General features: G+C 39.2%; 1 protein-coding gene and 1 long non-coding RNA gene across 2 annotated transcripts; one reads left to right on the forward strand and one right to left on the reverse strand.

Annotated features, from left to right (window-relative positions):
* Nucleotides 1-76: 76 nt before the first annotated feature.
* Nucleotides 77-22,878, reverse strand: foxk1 (forkhead box K1). Its single transcript, XM_061678667.1, has 9 exons — nt 22,347-22,878; nt 14,537-14,752; nt 9,688-9,895; nt 8,631-8,777; nt 7,323-7,516; nt 5,718-5,890; nt 3,866-4,105; nt 2,120-2,311; nt 77-882 (listed from the first exon to the last, which is right to left on the reverse strand). Exons 1-9 carry the CDS (start codon nt 22,790-22,792, stop codon nt 668-670), a joined length of 2,031 nt encoding a protein of 676 aa, XP_061534651.1. The 5' UTR covers nt 22,793-22,878; the 3' UTR covers nt 77-667.
* Nucleotides 405-3,705, forward strand: LOC133403631 (uncharacterized). The gene is made up of 2 exons (XR_009768714.1): nt 405-913; nt 2,098-3,705. It is a non-coding gene; the product is annotated as an uncharacterized LOC133403631 (long non-coding RNA).
* Nucleotides 22,879-23,309: the final 431 nt, after the last annotated feature.

Here is a 23,309-nt window from a genome sequence, read left to right on the forward strand (position 1 = left end):
GGAGTCAGCTGAGATAGGTGCCGCACGGAAAATGGGAGTCACTACTTCCCGTCAAGTCAAGGAGGGCAAAAAAAGACAGTAAGACAAGAAAAGTGTTTTGAGTCAATGTGGCTTTAATTTTGTGCGACAACATTCGTCTTAATCACAACTGTGGGACGTTTACAAAAAATACATAGTAATCTTTCTAGAATGTATTAATTACGCATGTGTTTTTTGTTGTTTTTCTTACACAAAATGTTTTAAGAAAAAATAGCTTCTAAGAGCGACGTTAGCATGGTGGCTCGGCTAGCGCAGCTAATGTCGCGTTGACATTCTAAAAAGCTCTAAAGGTTAATATAAAAACGACAAAGTGTAGAAATCTTTTTAAGGCATTTTTGTTGTTTTGAAAGGGTTACATTGCGTGTTTTTTCTTGTTTTCATCTGCTAATTTAAAACAATGGCTTTGCTAACCCGAAACAAAGACACTGTTTTACTTTAGTTTTTAAAAATGATTGCTATAATTTAGCCAACCGAGACGTCAAAGTCTTCGTCTTCTTGGCGACCCAGTAATCCCATTTCTGCGTTCACGAAAAAGTCTGAAAGTAGTGTTTGCTTCCATTTTTTGTTTTGTTTTAAGTTGGATTTTTTTCACAACAAAATTCCCTTCAGGCCCCTTTTTTGAGAGAGCTCACTTCCTGGGCTCTTGGCATTGTGGAGTCACAGCGACGATAACAGGCTGCTGGGTGGCAACGGCGGCGGACCCCTCGCCGTCGTCCATCTTGGACCGCTTGACCTGAGGTTCGTTGCCCCCGCTGGGTTGCTCGGCGGAAAGCGGACGACACACCAGAACCGGAGGAGAGCTGGAGGCCTGAGCTGCCAAAATCTGGAGAGGACTGCTTAGACCTGGAGGAGACGAAGGAAGGCGAGGCAGCTGGTAAGACGCGTTTCCATTGTTCAAAATTGTAAAAAGAAAAAAAAGATACACTGCTCGCTGATGCTAACTCTAGCGCAATACAGGGTAAAGATGGAAAAATCTACACTCCTGTAACATTCTGCAAAAATTTCACCTTCAATTTGGAAGTTAAAAGTCATAATATCCCAAAAGGTTTGTAGGAAGTTTTTTCAAGAAATAGAGCAACATCTACAGCGAGATGTTTTTCGAGATAAAATGTTGTAATGTTAAGTCTTCAAATTTTTTGAGAAAGAAATCAGCAATCGATTGAGAATAAAGTAATATTATTTCAAGAAAAACTTTGAGTCTCCAAGGAAAAGTAATTTTTTTTCAGATAAAAAGATGAGTCGTAATTCTTTCCAAGAATTTGTTTTACCAAGGTCAATAACTTAACAATAAGTTGGATGTTTTTACTAGTTCAAAAGTTGCAATGTTACATCCTCCAGATATTTTTAAAGAAAAAACTGTAATCTATAGAGAATAAATCCATATTTTAAGAGAAAAGTTGCAATCTTAACTAAAATAGAGATGTAATCCTTACCCCCCAAAAATAGTAATCTTAAAAGTAAACATTTTGAAATAAACAGGCAGAATCTTACAAGAATTTTTTTTCCCCCCATGAAAAATATTGTAAGGAAAAAAAAAAGAATCACCTTATCGGGACAAATCAAAGCCATAATCGTACAAGATTTATTTTTTTCCAAAGAGAAAAACTATAATCGTAAAGGGGAAAGAAACTTCAACTCAACAATAATTTTTTTGTGTGTTTTTTTTTTTTTAGGATAAAAATCTGAAAAAGTTGTAATCTTTAAGGAAAACCTTTATTTCCTTCAAGGAAATAATCCATAAATTTAAAATATTTAAGTCACAGCCATTTTTACAGTTTTTATCTTCAAAATGACAAACCATTTTGAGAAAAAAATCCAAATAATCTGACAAAAATGAAGTGTCTTTTTGAGAAAAAAAAGTCAATCTTCAAGGATTTTCCCCAAAATAAAATCTTATTTCAAGAAAAAAAGGTCACATTTTAAAAAACAATCTGACAAGATATAACCCCCCCCCCCAAAAAAGTTGTATTCTTTTATTTGATGAGGGTAAGAATAAGATCATAAAATCTCAGCAAAGCAACGTAAAATGAATATTCTTTTTTATGCATGAGTTTTCAGGGGGACGGACGGAAACACGTACCTGAAGCAAAAGCAGCGAGGCTGGTTGCCGTGGCAAATGCGGCGTTGGTGTGCTTCCCGTTGTGGGTAACGGGATGCACGGGAAGTTGATGCAGCCCCAGCGCCATGTTCCGTGTGTCCAGGTTGCGCGAGTCCGCCCCCTGTGCGCCGCCGTCCACCGTCTGGATCACCAGCTCTCGCTTCAGCTGCGCCTCTGACCGCCGCAAAAATGCCACATCGAAGATCATCAAGAAGAAGACGACGTGCATTTGTTACAGTTTGATCAACTATACAGCGCTTCCTTGACTAACAACTAGGGTTGCAACTAACAGTTATTTTGATAATCCATTAATCGGTCGATTGATTTGTCGATTAATCAATGACTCGGATAAAAAAAACAAAAAAAAAACATTTTCTAAATGTCCTACCCTTTATTCAAACCCAGGACATTTTTTTTTTAAATTGACCGCGCAGAAAATGAACATACGTCGATTGATTATGTTATGTTTACTGGTATGGTCCGTAACATCTGTCAGAAAACAGACAAAAATGTTGACTACAGAAGTCTGACAATATTTACTGTTGAGAAGCTGAAATGTTGAGCTCGATAGATAGAAGTAGGGCTGCACGATTATGGCCAAAATAATAATCACAATTATTTGTATTAATATTGTAATCATGATTATTAATCACGATTATGCCTCGTTAGGGAAAAATCTTTATTTTGATTGCACTACTTTTCAACAATCGATATGAGATTTCAGTGCAAAATGATTCTTTAAATAAGAATAAAAGATAGATGATAAAAAAATAAATGTATCCACAAAGGATTCTACTTTAGCAACGGCTAACTCAATAAATATGCTTTTACAAAGTGCAATCACGAATTGCAACTTAATGGAAGACATTGGACATTAGGCTGTAAGCAATGACTTTTCATGCGAGAATCACCGTCAATATTGTGATTTGTCGAGGACGGGTACGTCTCCGTTGTTCTGCTTGACCGTTGGTCAGTCGTGCACGGCCGCAAACTGCAAAGAACTCGACAGTTGTGATTTCCCTCTCTATTACCCTGAGGTCAGGCGAGCCGAAACGTTCAAGTCAAGGCAGCCGCTAGCTACAACGATTGTTAATCGTGTCTTACCGTGACACGCCGCCTCTCCGCCACCGTGCTGAGAGAGCCAACTTCAAAATAAAACTTCATATATTGTGACGTTGGACATCAATGCCATTTTAAGCTTTTATTTTGAAGTTGGCCACGAAGCTCTGTGCGGCCCTGAATAAAGCCTTAACCATACGTTCGCCCCCTTGGTGGCTGGCTGACTGCATTGCGGGCACTGCCGCAAATGAACCACTTCTCACATGCAGCAGTGCCCGCATTTTAAAATGTAAAAAAATCGCAGACGATTAGGCTCATTTAATCGTGGCAGCCAAAACCGCAATCCCGATTAAAATTTGATTATTTGTGCAGCCCTCCATAGAATAAAGTCAGATTTTGTTGGAGGTAAAACTCGCAGTTGCATAAAGTTGTATTTGTCTGATAAAAAGCCATAAAATATATGTTATGTTATATAAAGTTGGATTATTTCCAGACAGAAAAAATAAAAACTTGTATTTTGTCGTAATCTTATAAGAATAAAGATGTATTAGTGTAGTTATTTACCACAAGTTCGCAACTGTACTCCTGCAAATAAATAATTGACATACGTGCCACTCAGAAAGCAGCTGTCAATCATGATGCTAGCCCCCGCCTCTTTTTTGGACCTACCTCTGAGCTCGCCGCCACCCAGCCCCGCGTTGGCCAGCGAAGGGGCGCAGTAGCCGTTGGGAGTGGCACCGGTGGTGACCACGCGCAGCATGGTGAGCGAAGACGACGACGATGGCGGCGGGTTGTGGAGAAGGTGGACCTGGCCGCTGCCCCCCGGGAAGAGCGCCAGGGCTTTGCCGAGGGCGCCGCTCGGGTGAGGCGGCGCCGCCATGATGACTGGTTGAGCGCTGACCGGAGACCCTACGTGGACACGCCACAAAACAAAGTCACAATTTTACAAGAATAAAAGCCAACTTTCCACAGCCAAAAAAATAAAATAAAAAGTTCTCATCTTAAAAGTGTTTTTTTCACCCAAGAAAATAATGTTGTCATATTTTTTCCAGATAAAAAGTCGGAATTTTGCCGTGCGAAGATAAAGCGATCATAATTAAGATGGAAAAAAACTCTAATCATCAAGAAAAAGTCAACATTTTCAGAGAGGAATAAGCCTATATTACATGAATAAATTCATAATCTAGGCTCAAGTCAATCTTACGAGAAAAGTCATTTTTTGTAAATAAATTTTAATATTACAAGAATAAAGAAATTGTTTGGGTAAAACGTCATAAACTGATGACGATAAAGTGGTATATTTCAGATTTAAAAAATCGTAATCAAATGAGAAAATTGTATTCAAAAAGTCTTCATCTCAGAGGAAGAGTCAACATTTTCAGAGAAAAAAAGTCACGAGGATGGAATTATATTTTTTTGGGGAAAAAAAATAGTTACAATCTTTAAAGAATCGTCATACAATTTTGGGGGGGGGGGGAAAGAAAACTTTTCAATAAAGAATAAAGGAGTATTTTTTCAAGATAAAAAGTCGTAATCTCACGAGAATAAAGCTCAATTTTATTGAGATAAACAATCACAATTTTACAAGAGTAAAGATTTTTTTTAGATGAAAAGTAATATCATTACAATAATAAATCCTTATTTTTCAATGTAAAAAAATCTTATTGTTGGGAGATAAAAGTTGGAATTTTGTGATTTTTTCCCAGATAAAACGTTTTCATGTAACATGAATAAAGGTGTCTTTTTTGAGGTAAAAAGTCGTAATCTTATGAAAAGATTTCCTTATTTTGGAGGTAAAAAGTTCAAATTTTGTGAGAATAGTTGTATTTTTGGGGAGATAACAAAATCATAATGTTACAAGACATAAAGTTTTTATTGAAAAAGGAAAATGAAAATAAAGTATGTTGGGGAGAAAAAAGTCGCAATCTTTAAAGAATAAAATCATACTTTTTCAACATTAAAATGTATGGTATTATGAGAATTAAGCCGTATTTGGGGTGTATAAAGTAGTAGCTTTTGAAGCTCAATAGGCATCATGTTATGAGAATAAAGTCGGACTGTGTTGAGATAAAATATAATAATTTGAGGAATAAATTCGTTATTTGTCCGAGATAAAAAGTCATATTAGACAAAACATATTTTGTGATCAAAGAATGTGCAGTTTTACGAGAATCGCGTTTTTTCCAGATGAAGTCATGTTAAGTATTAAGTTATTAACAACAGTATGTTTTGGTGAGGATCTGGGACACCTGTGCCCACTAAAAATATTGAAACCCTCTAAATATTAAATTAATACTACAAGTCATAATTTTAGAAAAACGTTACTTTAAATTAACTTAATATTACGAGACTTTTTAGACTAAAAAAATAAAAAAACCCGATCAAATTGTAAGAAAGTTATTTTTACAGAAACTTCATAATTTTCCAAGATTAAAAGACAAAATCTACAAGAAAAAAAGTCCTTTCTAAAAGGGAATTTCATATCCTAGTATAAGATATTGACTTGTTTGTAGGAGCTGACCTGGCGCGCTCTGCGAGTATCGATATTCGGGCACGGCGGCCAGCTTGTGCGCCAGCTGCTCGTGGTGGTCCGGAGGGATGGGGGACCCCTCCCTGCTCAGACATTCGGGGGTCTGCAGCCCGCTGGACGTTGGTGAAAGCAGTCCCTGGTGGGTGGGCGACGCGGGGGCACTCCTGCAAAAACAAACAAACAAACATCAAGATGGTAGCGTGAGTGTAAGCGTAAAAGTAAGGGCGACTTACTTCGTCCTGTCCAATCATGCGAGAGCAAGGAGCGGAAAGGACAAACAAAACAAAATGGTTACCCAAGAGTTCCACATACTGTATTTTCACGACCATAAGGCGCACTTAAAAGTCATACATTTTCTCCAAAATGGACGGCGCGGCGCGCCTTATGTGTGCACCGAGTTCCAAAATCTATAAATGTTGTTGTATATAAAACATAACGTGAGTACATTGTTAAATACTTCAATAAAGTACAACCGAACTCAGTTTTGCTCCCACTGCCTTTTTAAAAACATTGTTTTTAGCGTGCACGCATGCTACCGCATGTTTTAAGCTAGCGTATGTTTTACCATGCCTGCGCCAATTAATACGGTGCGCCTTATGTATGTGTTAAATACAGAAATAGACCCCGTAACTGAGACTGCACCTTTTAATGCGGTGCGCCTTATGGTCGTGAAAACACAGTAATCTGTATAGCGTTCCTTCTTTCCATTTTTGATTCGGAGAATAAAGAAGAGAATAAATTTATGGAGACAAAACCGTGTAAATATTGCACAAATTAAGTCGAATTTTCTTCAGCTTACAAGTCGGAATCTTATAAGGATAAAGTCTTATTTTTGATGAATACATCTTGGAAGAGTACAAAAAGTGTTTTTGGACAATAAAGTTATATTATTTCGTTATTGAAAGATTACAAAAAATCTAATCATTCTTAAATGCAACACAAAAAACAAAAAAAAGTTTGATTTCACATTTAGAATCAGATTCAATTTTAGCCTGAAAAATACAAAATGAAAAAATGGCAACAGGAATCGGAATTGTGCTTTTTCTGGTGGGTGTGCTTTGGCCACTAGAGGGTAGTACAACACAGACATTCATAATAAACGAAGAATTCACAACTAAGCGACTCAGTACGATGCAGTAATATTAGTTGTTTTTTTGCAGAGGATAAAGAATGTATGCCTGTGAAATTGTTGTATTGTCTGTCTACATGTGTTGCTGTACCCTTTGTGTTCAAATAGCCGTTGCTTTAAAGGTTAGAACTACCGCATCATCAATACGAGCTTCCTTAGCCCATCTATGGTGTTTTCCATAATGTATTAGCATGAAGCTAATGGACTTTCATGAGACAAAATTATGTGGTTTGGTTAAATAAACATCCTGTAATTCTCTTTGTTTTATAATCAAATGTCAACTGGGAATGGAAGTAAATAGCCTAAATAAAGCATCTGGCCTCGTTTTTGAACAATTGTTCACTATCAGCTGCTTCTTGAGAAGTTCGCTTCCACCATTTGTAACTCAAATTTTTGTTCGCAACTCAAAACATAACAAAAAAAAAAATGTGTATCTCCAAAAACCAAACATGTCTTCAGGCGCTTACCGGGACGAGAGGGGACCGAAGGGTGTCCGGAAGCAGGCCACGCCCCTCTGCCTCCGCTTCCGGAAGGCCTGCTCCACCAGCTTGTTCTCTGAGGCCGAGTCCACGCGCCAGAAGCTGCCCTTTCCCGGCTCCTCCTGCGAACGCGGCACTTTCAGGAAGTAGCGGTTCAACGACAGGTTGTGTCGGATGGAGTTCTGAAGACCACAACGAACGCTTTCACCACAAAATCCATACTTGAACAACAACAACTGACAATACTTCATTCGTATATTTTTTTTTTTTGGGGGGGGTGGAAGAATCTTATGAGAACAAAGGAATATTTTTTCAAGATTAAAGGTTTTACTATTACGAGGAAAAAAGTACTTTAAAATACAGTCTTTTGGGGGAGAAAAAGTCGTAATACCATGAGAATTAAATCAAAATGTTTGCAAATTAAAAGTCATATGCTTATATAAATAGTCATATTTCATATTTCTTATTATTAAAAGTTCTATTATTATTATTATTAAATTATTAAAAGTACTTTTAGTATTTTGGGAGGAAAATTTGTTGTTTTATTAAATTTAAGTTGTATAGGTTTGGTGGAAAAAAATTACAATTTTAGCGTAAAGTGGAATTCATTTTTAGATAAAAAGTCACAATATTATGAGAATAAAGCCCGCTTTTTTTAATAAGGTCAATTTTTGGGAGAAAATTTCAATATTACAAAAATTAAGACAAAATGTTTGTAAATGTTTTTGGTATTAAGTCTTACGAGTATTACTAGTGTTTTTGGGAGAAAAAATTCGTAATATTCAAAATTGGAAGGTCAATATTTGTAGAAAAATAATTTGAATCATATGAGAATAAAGTTTTTTGGGGGAAAAGAAAAACATTTTATGAATTATAAGGCTTATATTCTTGGGAAATAAATGAGAATGAAGTCCTATTTATTTTTAGATAAAACGTCATAACTTTTACAATAATTAAGTTGCATTTTTGGGGTGAATAGTCCTTTTACAACTGAAGACAAGCAGTATAGAAAACGAATTGATGGATAAAAGTCAGAATATTCCCAAAAAATGTGGGGGAGAAAAAAAAAAAAAATTAAGTTGTATATTTTTGGGGGGAATAATGTTTTTATGGCAAATCGAAGTCATAATATTTCATTAATATAGTCGTATTTGTTCGACAGAAAGTTGCAAAACATCTCCTTTGTCACGTTAACGTCAGCTTTCACAGGCGGTGTGAAAGGGGGTAATTGATGTTAAACGTTGCGTTCAGGTGTGTGTTGGCAGTGTGTAGATGACAGCGCCTGCGCCCACAAACCTGCCAGCCCTTGTCTGCGGTGCGGTAATAGGGGTAGTGTTTGGTGATGTGGGCGTAGATGCCGCTGAGCGTCAGCTGCTTGTCGGGCGCCGAGGAGATGGCCTGGACGATCAGCTGAGCGTACGAATACGGAGGTTTGGACTCATCCTGGACACAAAACGCACAAAAGATGTCAGATGACAAGTGGGGAAGGATCTGTTTCGATTTACCATCATTCAGGTCATCCAAATCTATACGTATTCGACACCCAAAGTAGCAGACCTCTGTCGTTATATTATGTACATTATATCACACGCAGGTATATTTGTCCAGGCCTGTTTCATGATTTTGTTTTTTTAAATAATTCTGTTGAACCAGAATTCAAAAGCAACGTCTGATTTTCATTGGTCAATTTTCATTACATTTTTATCTATTATTAATTTTGTCAGATTCCAATTTTGTCTGTGACCACTATGGGTTTTTCTTTCATGAACAGATGGGTACTAACAATTTGGTTCTTGTCTGTATATGCTTCCTACTCTGTGGAAAAACGAGTTGTATTTAAAGCAGTTCATTCTCGACTTTCTTCTTCTGGTCTTTTATCTGATGAAGTTGTCTTACCTGCATGTGTGTACCACACCGCCCCAAAGAGGCTAAGACGTGCACAGGGATGAATGACACCACGGGATGAATGATGTAATAATTACCCGACACAACAAACTGATACTAAAATTCACTTTTCATTCTCAATTTCAATCCATTTTATTGATTTGTTGTTGCAGACCTAGATAGTTCCTATGAATATATTAAGAATGAAATACAGATAAGTGGGTTTCAGTACATGTTTCAAAGTGCATCACTGACTAAAGCTCTCCTTGCCCACATGTGAGGGCATCACAGTACCTTAATTGTTCCAGTTGTTTTTCACTTCTCTTGAACGGCAGCGTATCTGAAGCTCAGTTCTAACTCAAATTTTGGTTCCCAACACAAAGCAAAAAAGCGATGGTTCATAAGTCAAAAAAAAAACTCGTAAGTCCCTCTTAAGTCAAGGTGCCGTAATCTGAAAGGGTTTCATCACCTTGGGGCTGTCCTCACCGCCGCCGCCGGCTGACTCCCCTCGGGGCTCTCCGGCCGCGGCCCGCAGCTCGACGACGTTCCGCCTCTGCTCCGACACGGCCTTGGCGGCGTACTCGGCCGCCAGCTGCAGGTCGCTGGTCACGTTGCGGCCGTAGCGGTAGCCCGACGACCCGGCGCCGCGAGGGCTCGCCGGGCACGAATTGGGAACGCTGAGAGAAAGAGCGAGTGAGAAAAAAACAATTGAAATATTATGAGAATAAAGTCAGTTTTTTGGGGGGAAGAAAAAAGTTGGAATTTCCAATTTTTTTTTTTTAAGTCAAAAGATTTCAAGGATAAATTTTGCATTTTTTTCAAAAAAAAAAGTCGTAACCTAAAATAAGGTCGTATTTTTTCAGAGAAATTAAATCCGAAAAAATGTATTTTCCAACAGAAGCATTTGCTGCAATCTTACTAGAAGACAAGTACATCCCAATACATTACAATACTATCATAAACTTCATTTAGTTAAGTAGTTCCATTTTAAAAGTGCAACTCATTATAGAGATGTACTACACACACTCAGGGTAAAATATTTCAGGATCTTTTTAACATACTGTATATGTATAATTTTAATGATTATACCTTACAGCAAATTAAAAGCCAACATTCACCATCTCTAGAAACTAGACTACTACATAATAAGCAATCTAAATAAATTTTTCAACCATACTCTAATTTATTGAGATGTAACAGGAAATACATATTTTTTTCAAGGTAAAAAGTCTGAAAATTGTGAGAGTAAGGTAATATTTCTAATATAAATCTTACTAAAGTTGCATTTCTTGAGAAAAACACAAAACAAAACAAAAATCTATAAAATTATTCTAATCTGTGAAATGTTTTGAGAATAAAGTCGCATATTTGTTTGAAGTCATAAGATTATAAAAAAACAAGTTTTCTTTTTGCAAGAAAAAAGTCAGAAGCAAGAATAAAACTGCATTTTTCCATTATGAAAAGTTGTAATATTGTCAGAATAAAGTGGGAATTTTCAAGATACAAAGTCACAATATTACGACAGTAACTTTTTCTGTTTTTCTAAATGCAAAGTCACAATATTGTGAGAGTAAATGTGTTTGTTTTTTTCTAAATAAATATCTCTCTCTTTGGAGAATAAAACTGTATTTTCTTTGAGACAGAGCTGTAATCTTATGAAAATAATTTCAGATTTTTTTCAATTCTTTTGAAGTCTTATTTTTTCGAGGTAAAAAGTTGCAGCGTTACAAGAAAACAGCCATCATCGCAAGGCTCCACTTGTATTTTTCAGTACCAACAAGACTCAACATAAAGCAGACATGCGCACATGCACATACACACTCTCTCTCGCACAACAATAATCAGTAAAGTATGTTAATTATTGGCCAGCATCCATGTTGGACAACCAACAACAGCTGCTGCTCTTTGCAAAGTCAACAACGCGGCTCTGATTTGGCATTAGCAACACGCATATACGCACGCGCAGACACACAGAGCACTTTCTCTATAAACAAGCTCATTTGCTGGAGGCTGCTGTTAGCTTTTGTAGCTCGAGTGCGCTTAGCTTGTTGCTCGTTTGTTAAAAGGTCAACTTTTGACGTTCATTAGCCAATTAAAGTCTCTAAAATATAAGTCGTAGTATTAGGAGAATTGTCATGCAGTATTTATTCAACATAAAATTCATTATATTACAAAAATAATATCGTATTTCTTTTTTTTTTTTTTTAAATCAACCTCACAAGAACAGTCGTCATTTTGTCGGCGAAAAAAACAACAACGTTGTATAGAAAAAAAGTTGCAATTGTACAAGAATAAAGTCGTGTTTTCCGTTATAAAATTGTAATATGAGAATAAAGTCTTGTTTTTCAGGATAAAAAGTCGTAATCTGACGAGAATAATTCTATTTATTTGAAATAATATAATCTTATAAGCATAGTCGTATCTGTCCAGATAAAATGCCATAAGCTTACATTTTTTACATTTCTATATATTTGTTTGTTTTCTTGTTTTTCTAGAGAGTTGTTGTCATATCATTTTTGAATTATCATGTTAAGAAATGTTAACTTAGGTGGTCTAATAGTTAACCCATATTCTTAGTCTCAGAAAGATTGAATCAGATTGAAATATAATATATACCTATGTACGTATATATGTAGCAAGTTATGAGACAAGTGAATTTTTCTCACTGTTTGTTTATCTCTGTAGCATAAATAAAAAGTTTTAAAAAGTCATCATAATCTTACAAGAATGAAGTCGTTCTGTAGACAATAAAATGATGATGTACTTTTCAGTGATAAAATGTTTTGTTATTACGAGAAAAAAAGTCTTTTTTTTTCAAGATAAAAAACCATAATTAAATGAGAAAACGTTATATTTTTCGTAACATAAAAGTCTTAATATAACAAGGAAAAAAAGTCAAATGCTGGGGGGTTAAAAAGTCGAAATCAAACAGAATAAAGTGCTATTTTCCAGAGATAAAAGTAGCAATATTACGAGAATAAAGTTGTATTTTTTGGAGGTGGATAAAGTCATAAATTTACTAAAACAACAATTATTGTTTTCTGGATAAAAAGTTGTCCTCTTACGACAATACTCGTATTTTTCCATGATAGAAAGTTAGTTAGTTATTTCATGGATTAAATTTGATCTCCTCTAAGATAAAAAGTCTTAATTTTTACGGTTGCAATTATTGGAGCAAAAAGTCAAGGGCTTACAAGAATAAAGTCATAGTTTTGGAGGCAAAAAGTCGTAATCTCACGAGAATAAAATGTGTTGATTGCAAAGTAACTGTGTGAGTATGCTTGACATTGTGATTGGGTGCTGAGCGCCCCTTAAAACTCTAATCCACTGATTACACACACAAATAGTCTTGTTGTACATAGACAGACACACACACACACACACACGCACGCACGCACGGACACACAACTGTGCGTGTCTGTGTGTAGGAGGAGGGACTAGCAGAGGAAACCACCAGTGGAAGCCATTAAAAAAAATACATCCAAAGCAAAACAATCCTCTCCTCCACCAATCAGGCAACTTGTAGCTGCTGCCCTGCCATATAAGGCATGCGCAAACTGGGTAAGTGCTGCAGTGACACTTACGTGCCACAAGTGGGTGCTCTCACCAACAAATAGCAACGCTGACCATAAAGAGTTAATGTTCAACCAAGAAGGCATAACTGTGTGAGATATGAATGAGCACATGTCAACATTACACACACCGATATATATTGAGACTCACACACAGAGTCACATGATGTAAGACAGCAAAGTCCTCTGAGCGGTCACGTCAGGCTGCACTTTGAATAACCTCCATGAAAACAAAGAGCATGTACGCACTCGTCTATGCACACGACAAAATAAACATCATCGCTTACATCCTAGTCTGCAGTCCCAACAATTCACGTTTATTTTATTTTTTACATTTTATTTCATTAAACAACTTGTGCCACTTGCTTTTTTTTTTTGCAGTGTAAATATGTATTATTATGGAAAACTGCTGTTAGATATACACCTCATTCAAATACTTGCTAAATTATTTTCATCATGTTAAAGTCAAATATCCCCTCCCTGCGCCGTCACCTTATCGGGGTGGAGGGTTTGTGTCTCCCGATGATCCTAGGAACTAAGTTGTCTGGGGCTTTACGCCCCTGGTAGGGTTGCCCATGGCAAACAAGTCCTAGGTGAGGGACCAGACAAAGCACTCACATGACCCCTTATGATGATGAACATAAATGCACCACAGTTTTCCTTGATCGCACGCGAGTCACTGGGGCTGCCGTGTGGAGCCAGGCCTGGAGGTGGGGCTCGAAGGCGAGCACCTGGTGGCCGGGTCTGCACCCATGGGGCCCGGCCAGGCATAGCCCGAAGACGCAACGTGGGTTCCCCTTCCCATGAGCTCACCACCCGTGGGAGGGGCCAAGGGGGTCGGACGCATAGAGAGCTAGGTCGCAGCCAAAGCTGGCTCTAGGGATGTGGAACGTCACTTCTCTGGCAGGGAAAGAGCCTCAGTTGGTGTGCAAGGTTGAGAAGTTTCGAGTAGACAAAGTCAGGCTCACCTCCACACACAGCTTAGGCTCAGTACCCGTCCTCTTGAGAGGTTTTGGACTCTTTTCCACTCTGGAGTTACCCACGCTGAGTGTACTTGTCACGGATTGTCCGTAACGCACACCATGTGCAGACATAAGGGGGCCCATATGTGCACTTGGCACAAGGACACCCTAGGCCGTTCGATGATCGACTTTGTGGTCATGTCATTGGACTTGCCTTCGCATGTCTTGGACACTCGGGTGAAGAGAGGGGCGGCGGTGTCAACTGATCACCACCTGGTGGTGAGTTGGCTCCGGTGGTGGAGGAAGATGCCGGTCCGACGTGGCAGACCCAAATGTATTGCGAGTGTCTGTTGGGAACGTCTGGCAGAGTCCCCTGTCAGAAGGAGTTTCAAGTCCCTCCTCTGGCAGAACGGCAAGGCCATGGAGAACAACCACCCCAAGGCCACGTAACTTTGAATAGGTTTTTTTTCCCTACTGAATGAAATCGCTATTTAAAAACAGCATTTTAAGTTAACTTGAGTTATATTTCTCTGATATTTACATTTGTTTGATGACCTTAAACATTAAAGTGGAGAAACTATGCAAAAATATAAGAATTTGAGAAGGGGCCCAATACTTTTTCACAGCACTGTATATGCAGTCGCCCGGATATGATGACATGCTGCGGCTTTAACAGGCTGCAATAGCCTGATCAGGATTCTATGCATATGTATAAATACTCCAACACGCCATGCTATTTATTTTTACTTGTGTTGCGTGTGTGTGTGTGTGTGTGTGTCTGTACCTGAGGGTGCCTGTAGGCGACGGCAGCGGTGAACCGAACGCCCTGATGTGTTCTTCATGCTGCTGCGCGGTTGGAATGCTGATCTTGAGTGGGGAGATGTGAGGCACGAGTGGGCGCATGGGCGGCGAGGGCGTCTCCTTCTCCCGCTGCTCTTCGTGGGGGATGAGCGACGCAAACTGGATCTTGATGACCGTGCTGGGAAAGCGGAACATGCACCTGTGGCAGAGAAAGAGGGAGAGGAAGGCGGTTTGTATTAGTTTCACATTGCAATTATCATTAAAACCCAACTTTAGATTTGTACAGTACCTTGACAAAACACTCATATCTCTAAACATTTTTCACCATTGAAATGAATGAAAATGCCATTAATCCGTTCCAGCCCCCCTCCAAAAACACCAACAACAAAAAAAGTGTTACGTGTTTTTAATTAAAAAGAAAAATAGAACTCTGCAGTATTGTACAATGTAAAAAATATACTGTAAAAACAACATTAAATATAACAAAGAATTTAACATCTTTGCATTGTTAATTAATGCTTTAATTCAATGAAGACTGTACTGCTCCTTCTGCCGTGGAAGCCTTAGCCACCAGGGTGGAGTATAATAAATACATACGGTGGACCCCACATACTCGCAGTTTGGCACCCACGGACTAATCTACTGTATTTGCAGATTTTCATTTTTTTCAATTTGTAATTTTTTTTCAGTTTTTCTCTTTTTCCATCCTTCCATTTCCCATACTGCTTATCCTCACTAGGGTCGCAGGCATGCTGGACCCTATCCCAGTTATTGTTGGCAAGAGGGGGTGTACACCCTGAACTGGTCGCCAGCCACTCGCACTCACATTCACACCTACGGGCAATTTAGAAACTTCAATTAATCTACCATGCACGTTTTTGGGATGTGGGAGGAAACCGGAGTACCCGGAGAAAACCACACAGGCATGGGAAGAACATGCAAACTCCACACAGGCGAGGCTGGATTTGAACCCAGGTACTTAGAAGTGTGGCAGATGTGCTAACCAGTCAGAACTCCGAAAACGCGTGATGGCTGTTTATTCCAGTCACTGACGGTGTAGTGGTACACTTGCCTGACTTTGGTGCGGGCAGCGTGGGTTCAGTTCCCACTCAGTGACGGTGCGAATGGTTGTCCGTGTCTATATGTGCCCTGCGACTGACTGGCGACCAGTTCAGGGTGTAGTCCGCCTTTTGGCCGAAGTCAGGATAGGCTCCAGCGCCCCTTGACCCTGACCAGGATAAGCGGTGTTGAAAATGGATGGATGGCTGTTCATTGCCACATATTCAAGAATTTTGCAGGGTTTAACATTTTTTAATAATTAAATGCAATTATAATGGCTGTCAATTATCCACAGATTTCCCCTTTTTGACGTCAGGTGCGATTGCTATCCCCTACGGATACATATGTGTATTATGTACACATAATAGACATAGATTTGACAGTGGAACACAAAGCCTTAGCCGTAGTAATTGGTGCTTCACCGAATTTTCGGCCAAAAATGGATGAGCGGTACGGAAAATATGGATGGATGGCCGAAAAGTGCATTTTTGTCTTTCGGCCGAGAGACATTTGTCACCGAAATAAAATGGCCAAAACAGGATGTTGTTATGACGCAATCTAAAACCGCGGCCAGCTCGCGGTCATCTACACTGTATTTATTTTTTTTTAAAATTAAAAAATCGACACGTCCACACTGAACAGTCGCCCAACTTTGCTGCTTTCCGTTGTTCAGCGACTACGGGGGAATGCTTTTTTGCACGCTATTTTACACTGCTGCAGCTACGTACCTACGAGCTACAGCCAAGGCGGCTAAATATAGGTATGTTGCTGAGCTGCGGAAGTGAACTTTCGCTTTGCGTCAGGTATCAACGCAGCATAAGTCACTAATCATCGCCTCCATGGCAGCAAATAAGTAGACTTTGCACCGATGTAAACGGCTTGATCGGTATCGGACGATAATTAGCATTTTATGTTGATCGGCTGATCGGCTTTATGGTCATAATTCGCCGATTCGATCAATGTCCGCAAAAGACATTTACTCCGCATTTAGTTTATTTTTAGCCTGTCGTTTTTGATGGAGTACTGTAAATATCTGACCGCCAATAAAGTTATTTAAAAAATAAATTAAAAAAAACATGTCGGCGGTGTGGGACAGACAATTCGTCTGAGACAGACAACAGGTAATGCCTGGCTCAGACTACGAGACAAATTTCGTCTTTCATAATTCCACTTTGTTAGACTACCTCAATAAAATCTTGTATTCCGATACCATCGCATCCCGTCTTTTTACGATCACTGGGCTTTATCTTGACAACTCAAACGTGACCGGATACACTCGTTACCATGGCGACTACAACAACAATGGATCGCGTCGCGTGTGTGATAAGAACAAAACGGGGAAAAACGTGGTGGAGGTCAGCGGTGCTTAGGGCAGGACTTGAATTCAAGGATTGCTTGAGGTATGTTCACGTACTTTTAACACGATACAGCTTGCAAGCTGGCAACAAAACAACTGTTGTGCACACAATAACAACTGTAAAAGCATGTGTCAAACTCATGGCCCGTGGCCAAATGTGGCCCGCTGTGTCATTTTGTGGCCCGCTGGGCCTTGAAAGGTTTTAAAATAAGTCAATTGAGCAGTTTACACGTGTATTCACCATCAACTAGATTTCCCATAATACATTGTTGCCTTACAAAATTACCGCCAAGTGACGGGATCTTACCACTAGGTGGTCGTGTACCCGCATCAGTGTACAGCAGTGGTTTTTTATAAGTGACTTGAAAAATGTCTACAAATTATCCCAAAATGTCGAGGAAGCAAAACATTTATTCAGACAGAAGGCTTTTTCAACCAAAATTGGAAAAACATTTTTTTCTGCTGCTGTGTTCACGGGTTTCTGAATTCATGCATACATTTTTTTACAGTATTCACTATTCACACATTTCTCATGAGCAGGTGCTATTCCCTTTGCACTTTATACCAGGCCGATTTCTATTTCTAAAATGCTACTCTGTCACCAATGTTCTGAGTAGGGCAAAATTGTCAAGCGTAACAAAACAAAATAACTTTTGAAAAAGGTTAATGTCATAACTTGGGTTTGGCATTTTCTGAGCCGCTTCTCCTCACTAGGGTCGCGGGCGTGCTGGAGCCTATCCCAGCTGTCATCGGGCAGGAGGCGGGGTACACCCTGAACTGGTTGGCAGCCAATCGCAGGGCACATAGAAACAAACAACCATTCGCACTCACAGTCATGCCTACGGGCAATTTAGAGTCTCCAATTTATGCATGTTTTTGGGATGTGGGAGGAAACCGGAGTGCCCGGAGAAAACCCACGCAGGCACAGGGAGAACATGCAAACTCCACACAGGCGGGGCCGGGGATTGTACCCGGGTCCTCAGAACTGTGAGGCTGACGCTCTAACCAGTCGGCCACCGTGCCTCCTAAAGTTATGATTATGTTGTGCAATTTAACAGTATGCAGAATTATTTTTATCCTATTACAAAATATAGTGGAACAGTTGTCCTGCAGTAATGTTCTTGCCATAATTTTTAAAACATGGTACTTATGATAAATTGTTGTCTGGAAGTGGATTTGTAAGGGTTCGCAGCTCTGCAGTCATAGCCATAAACGCAATTTTACTAAAAATTGGCACAGTAATTTCTTTCAGTGTTTCAGTTTTCGGCCTTAGTTTCCTCATTGCAGTATCAGCCAAGAATTTTTATTTTGGTGCATCGGTAGAAGTAATATTAGTAGTTTTTCTGCAGAAGATAAAGAACATATGCCTGCGAGTACTGCATGTGTGGCTGCATCATTTGTGTTCAAATATCCGTTGTTAAAAGGTTTATAACTAGCGCAAAATCAATGCTAATTTCGTTAGCTCATTTACAGTCCTTTGCATTGTGTTTTAGCATTAAGCTACCAGACCTTCGTAGGGTTAGGATTAGTTATGTGGTTTGCTTAAATGCACAATGTGTAATTATGTTTATTTTATGTTTAGTTTGACAGTAAACTTCAATTGGGAGTGCCAATAAACAGCTTGAAGCAAGCACGCATGGCTTCTCTTTTGAAGAATTGTTCAGCATCTGTCAAACTCCTGCATGGTGTGAAGTTCGCTGCCACAATCGAGGAACCTAACTCAAAACATTACTCATAACACAAGACCCTCCCCCAAAAAATAATAATAAAATATTTTTTTTAAAATTGGCCATGCGATGGTTTGGCTCTACTAAAACGAAAACGAAGATGGGTCACTCGTAAGTCGAGGTACCAATGTATTTGTTGTCTTTCAGCTTCGCATGTCCAGCACCGACTGCAACAGCAAACAAACGAAAAACAAAGCATAAAAGCAAAAACAACAATGAAGAAGAAGACGCGACTCACACAGTGAAGGTATTTATTTTATTATTGTATTTTTGTCAAATATTATTTTGTTCTTTTTTGGTGTTAGTGTATTTTATCAACATACTTTCATATTTATCCCCCAATATTTTGGTATTTTTTTCTAATATTTTACAAACTAAATTCCCAATAGTACTGTAATATTTCCCAATCATTTCTGTATTGTTTTTGTATCCTAATATTTTTGCATTTTTCTAGTAGCTTGTATTCTAATATTTTTGGTAGTTTTGTCATACTATGTTAGTATAGTGCTAATATTTTAGTATTTTTCTCCATTATTTTATTGAATACATTTGTCATTTCTTTAGTATTATTGTCTTATCTTGTAATGTTTGTATTTTTTCTAATATTTTAAGATGTTTTTTATTTTTATTTTTGTTGCAATATTTGAATATTTTCTTATATTTTGAATCATCACATTGTTATCATACTCGTTTACTATTAGTTTTATTTTCTCTAATATTTTTTGTTTGAATGATTGTATTTTGTGTAATGCTTTGTATAATGTTCATACTTGTGTCTCATATTTTCTTTATTGTGTAATTTGCATTGAGTTAAGTATTTTTTTATCTAGCTTTGTATTTTCCGAATATTTTGTAATCTCATATTTGTGGTGCAGATCTTTAGAATTTTACAGACATTTTTCCATTTTTTTATTTACGTTATTTTGTATTCTAATACTTTTTGTAATTTTTTCATAACTGTGTTTTTCTGAATTTTGTATTTATCAAAATATTTGTATATTTTGTCTAATATTGTGGTTTTTTTTTTTGCAATGTCTAATATTATTTCACTTTTCCCATTTTTTTAATTATATATTTTTTTGTGGAATATTTGTGTTTTTCCCGCCTAGTCATTAATTACTAGAAACACAGACCTCTACCAAAGCCAAATAATCTATACTACAATGAGAAATAAAGGCGGAAAAAATATATAATAATTCGCTTGTGAAATTTGCCCTAAAACATCATGGTTTCTTCCAATAGTATTAACTCAGGAGACAAAACAAAAACAAATCCCCTAACACTAGCTCTGTCTCAAAAGAGGAGACCAGTCTTAATATCAAGAGGGACATGGCTACACACTGAACCCCACTGTTAAGAGCTGTAGAACTCATGACATCTCAGCTGATACAACAAATAAATGCCTGTTCAGCGTGGCCATAATTAGCCAAAAGCTTCAAATAACAACAAAAGTTAGGTTTAACTTTGAAGGGAAATGAACTCTTATTCCAATTTGCGGCTACTAGAATTCCTTTCAGCCAGTAGTGCCTGTGCTTCAAGAAGTGCAGTCAAAAGCAGCAACACTTCCAGCAGTTATAATACATACAATTCATTTAGTAGTAGGGATAGACCGATTATCGACAACCCAAGTGTAGAATTCTGACGCATATCGACATTGGCCTTTTTTTCTTTTTCATCCATCCATTCATTTCCTAAGCCGCTTCTCCTCACTAGGGTCGCGGGCGTGCTGGAGCCTATCCCAGCTGTCATCGGGCAGGAGGCGGGGTACACCCTGAACTGGTTGCCAGCCAATGGCAGGGCACATACAAACAAACAACCATTCACACTCACAGTCACACCTACGGGCAATTTAGAGTCTCCAATTCATGCATGTTTTTGGGATGTGGGAGGAAACCGAAGTGCCCGGAGAAAACCCACGCAGGCACAGGGAGAAGATGCAAACTCCACACAGGCGGGGCCGGGGATTGTACCCGGGTCCTCAGAACTGTGAGGCTGACGCTCCAACCAGTCTCGCTCTAACCAGTCTCCACCGTGCCACCCTTTTTTTCTTTTCTTTTTTTTAAATTCAACCGCCGTGAAGAGATAAATTTAAAACTGGATAAACTTCAGGGAAATATTTATTTAATTACTAAAATGTTCAGTTAACTTTATAGCAGATGCTGCTAACCCTGGGAACTCCCTGAACTATTTGTTTGAACTTAAAACAAAGATAACTGAAAGATTAGCATTTCAGTTATATTGAAATTTTGGAAAACTATTTACTTTACAAAACCTTAGGGAGCTATTTATTTGTTTAAGTTTTCATTTAACTTTATAAGACATGCTGTTGAGTCTGGGAGCTCCCTGCACTTTTTGTTCGAATTTTAAAACAAAGACGTCTATTGTCTAAGATGTTTAATAAACGAATATGCTTAAAGGCATTGAAACAAAGTGTATGAATTTGTGTTATTCAAAACTTTGACATCAACATTTTCCTTTTTACTGCAAATGAATAATGGCTCCAAATATTGGTTTTCGGCCTCCTAGACTACGAAAAATTGGTATCGGCCCAGAAAAAAAAAATCTCTCTATTTAGTAGTACTAATGCCATTTCTGCAAATCATCAGAGCATTATTATTACTATTGCTATTATTTATTGCATTCATTTACATTTATTTTCCCAAAATATATTCATTTAAATGTATTCTTTTTTTTTTTTTTTTTTTTTTAACATGAATTTAATCAAACAATTGTACGGCTAAAACTCGCCCCAGTGTGGACATGTTCTCTTGTGTTTATTCCATGTGCTTCTTTTCATTCCACACTCTACTTCCGGGTCCAACTGCCCCCAAACCCTTGCAAGTAGCCAATCAGCGACGAGTACCGCCCCGCCCCATCGATCCCCAACCCACCACAGCGGTCTGATTGACAGCCACAACACCGTAAACGCCCTCAACGAGTTTGTCGTTGGTACTGTATTCAACCAAAGCACCATCACTTTGGGTAAAACATAAAACAAAAACGTTTAACGACAAAGTTTACATGGAACGAGCATTTCAACAGCAAAACAAACGCACCTCCCGGCACGGGAGCCCCATGTGGACTTCACAGGGGTGCGTTTGTTTACATTGACACCAACACGTCAGCTCACAGTGCCCACGCGAAAGTTATTGAATAAACGTTACAAGGTAGCAACTCAAGTTGCTCTTTCCACGGCCGAATAAGTCAACTTTAAAATGAAACAGCGCTGCTGAATTAAGTAAGACGTGCTCACTCGCGACCTCGGCTATAGTTCATTCACTTGCTCCGGAAATAGAAGCGAAGAAAAAGAAGTGGGGGGGACGATTCAGTTCCCTTCTTTTGAAATTATTAAGTAATATTTCAATCCTGAGAAATACATTTAAAAATAAATTAAGTCTAAATTGAATTCCGTGATAAACTTTGTACAGGTCGTTTGCTTTGAATTAGCTAACTGTCAAAACTTCACAACTCCCGTGAACTGAAAAACCCTGAAAAATACTCAAAATAACTCGGAGGACCTAACAAGTCGACAACTTTTAAAGTACATATTAGTCGATATTGACGGAGAACGTCTTTTAATAGAGATAATAATCGCGTTTATGTGAGTGTTAGTCCGTATGCTAAGCTAACAGGCTACAGGCGGAACTCACTGTCGGGGAAGCGGCAGCGGCGGCGCCCCTCTCCGCTGGAATACGCCGTCCACGAACACGCCGTTCTTGCCCAGGCACCGCAGCGAGAAGCCGCTGGCCTCGTCGTAGCCGAGCTGCAGGTGCCGCCGCGAGATGAAGCTCGAGTGACCCATGTTGATGTCCACGGAGCCATGGGACGAGTTCCGACCGATAGTGACCGTCCTCTGGCGCATGACAAACTCAAAGTCCCGGCCCTCCAGTCTGGCCAGGGCCTGGGGGAGAGGAGACGCCAGGCGAGTGGGGCGCATCCCGGCGGAGGCTTCTGTCAGCGGCGGACCCAGGAAGGCGAGCGAGGGCTGGTGGTGGTTGAAGGAGTGCGAGGTGACCGCTACTCGGACGGGGCTGCACGGTGCCGACTGCAGGGCGAGCAGGGCCCGAGCTCCGGTGTCGTCCCGGTAGTCTGCCATGTTGATTCGCGGGGGGTCAAACACACTTCCACAGACACTTCGCACACAAAGTTGCAACGTGAGAGTTTTGGGGTCGGGGCACTTGTTCGCTGGGGCTGACAGAACAACATGGACTCCGGGAAATGAGCAAGAAGCGGGATGGAGCCGCGGGAAGAACCGGACTGGTGCTGCGTTCAGGTACTCCTTGTAAACGTCTCAACTACAGTAACAACAATAGTACAGTCGACTCGGCCCTCGCACGCTTGTTGGCGGTTTATTACCGTAATGCCAGTATAAACAAAATTAGGGGCTGGGTAGGTGCATAGGCTGAGGAAGAAGATATGTATGGATCAGACTACAAGACAAATCGTCTTTCACGATGGGACTATGTCAGACTACTGCCATAAAATCCTAAAATCGTATCTCGGTCTGCCACTGGGAACACTTCACGACATTTATTACAATATCACCGTATCCTGTCCTTTACGGTCACTGGGCTTTATCTTGTAAAATCAAACACTCTCAGGGAAAAGGGACC

The sequence above is a fragment of the Phycodurus eques genome, chromosome 6, assembly GCF_024500275.1.
Source record: "Phycodurus eques isolate BA_2022a chromosome 6, UOR_Pequ_1.1, whole genome shotgun sequence".
NCBI lineage: Eukaryota > Metazoa > Chordata > Actinopteri > Syngnathiformes > Syngnathidae > Phycodurus > Phycodurus eques.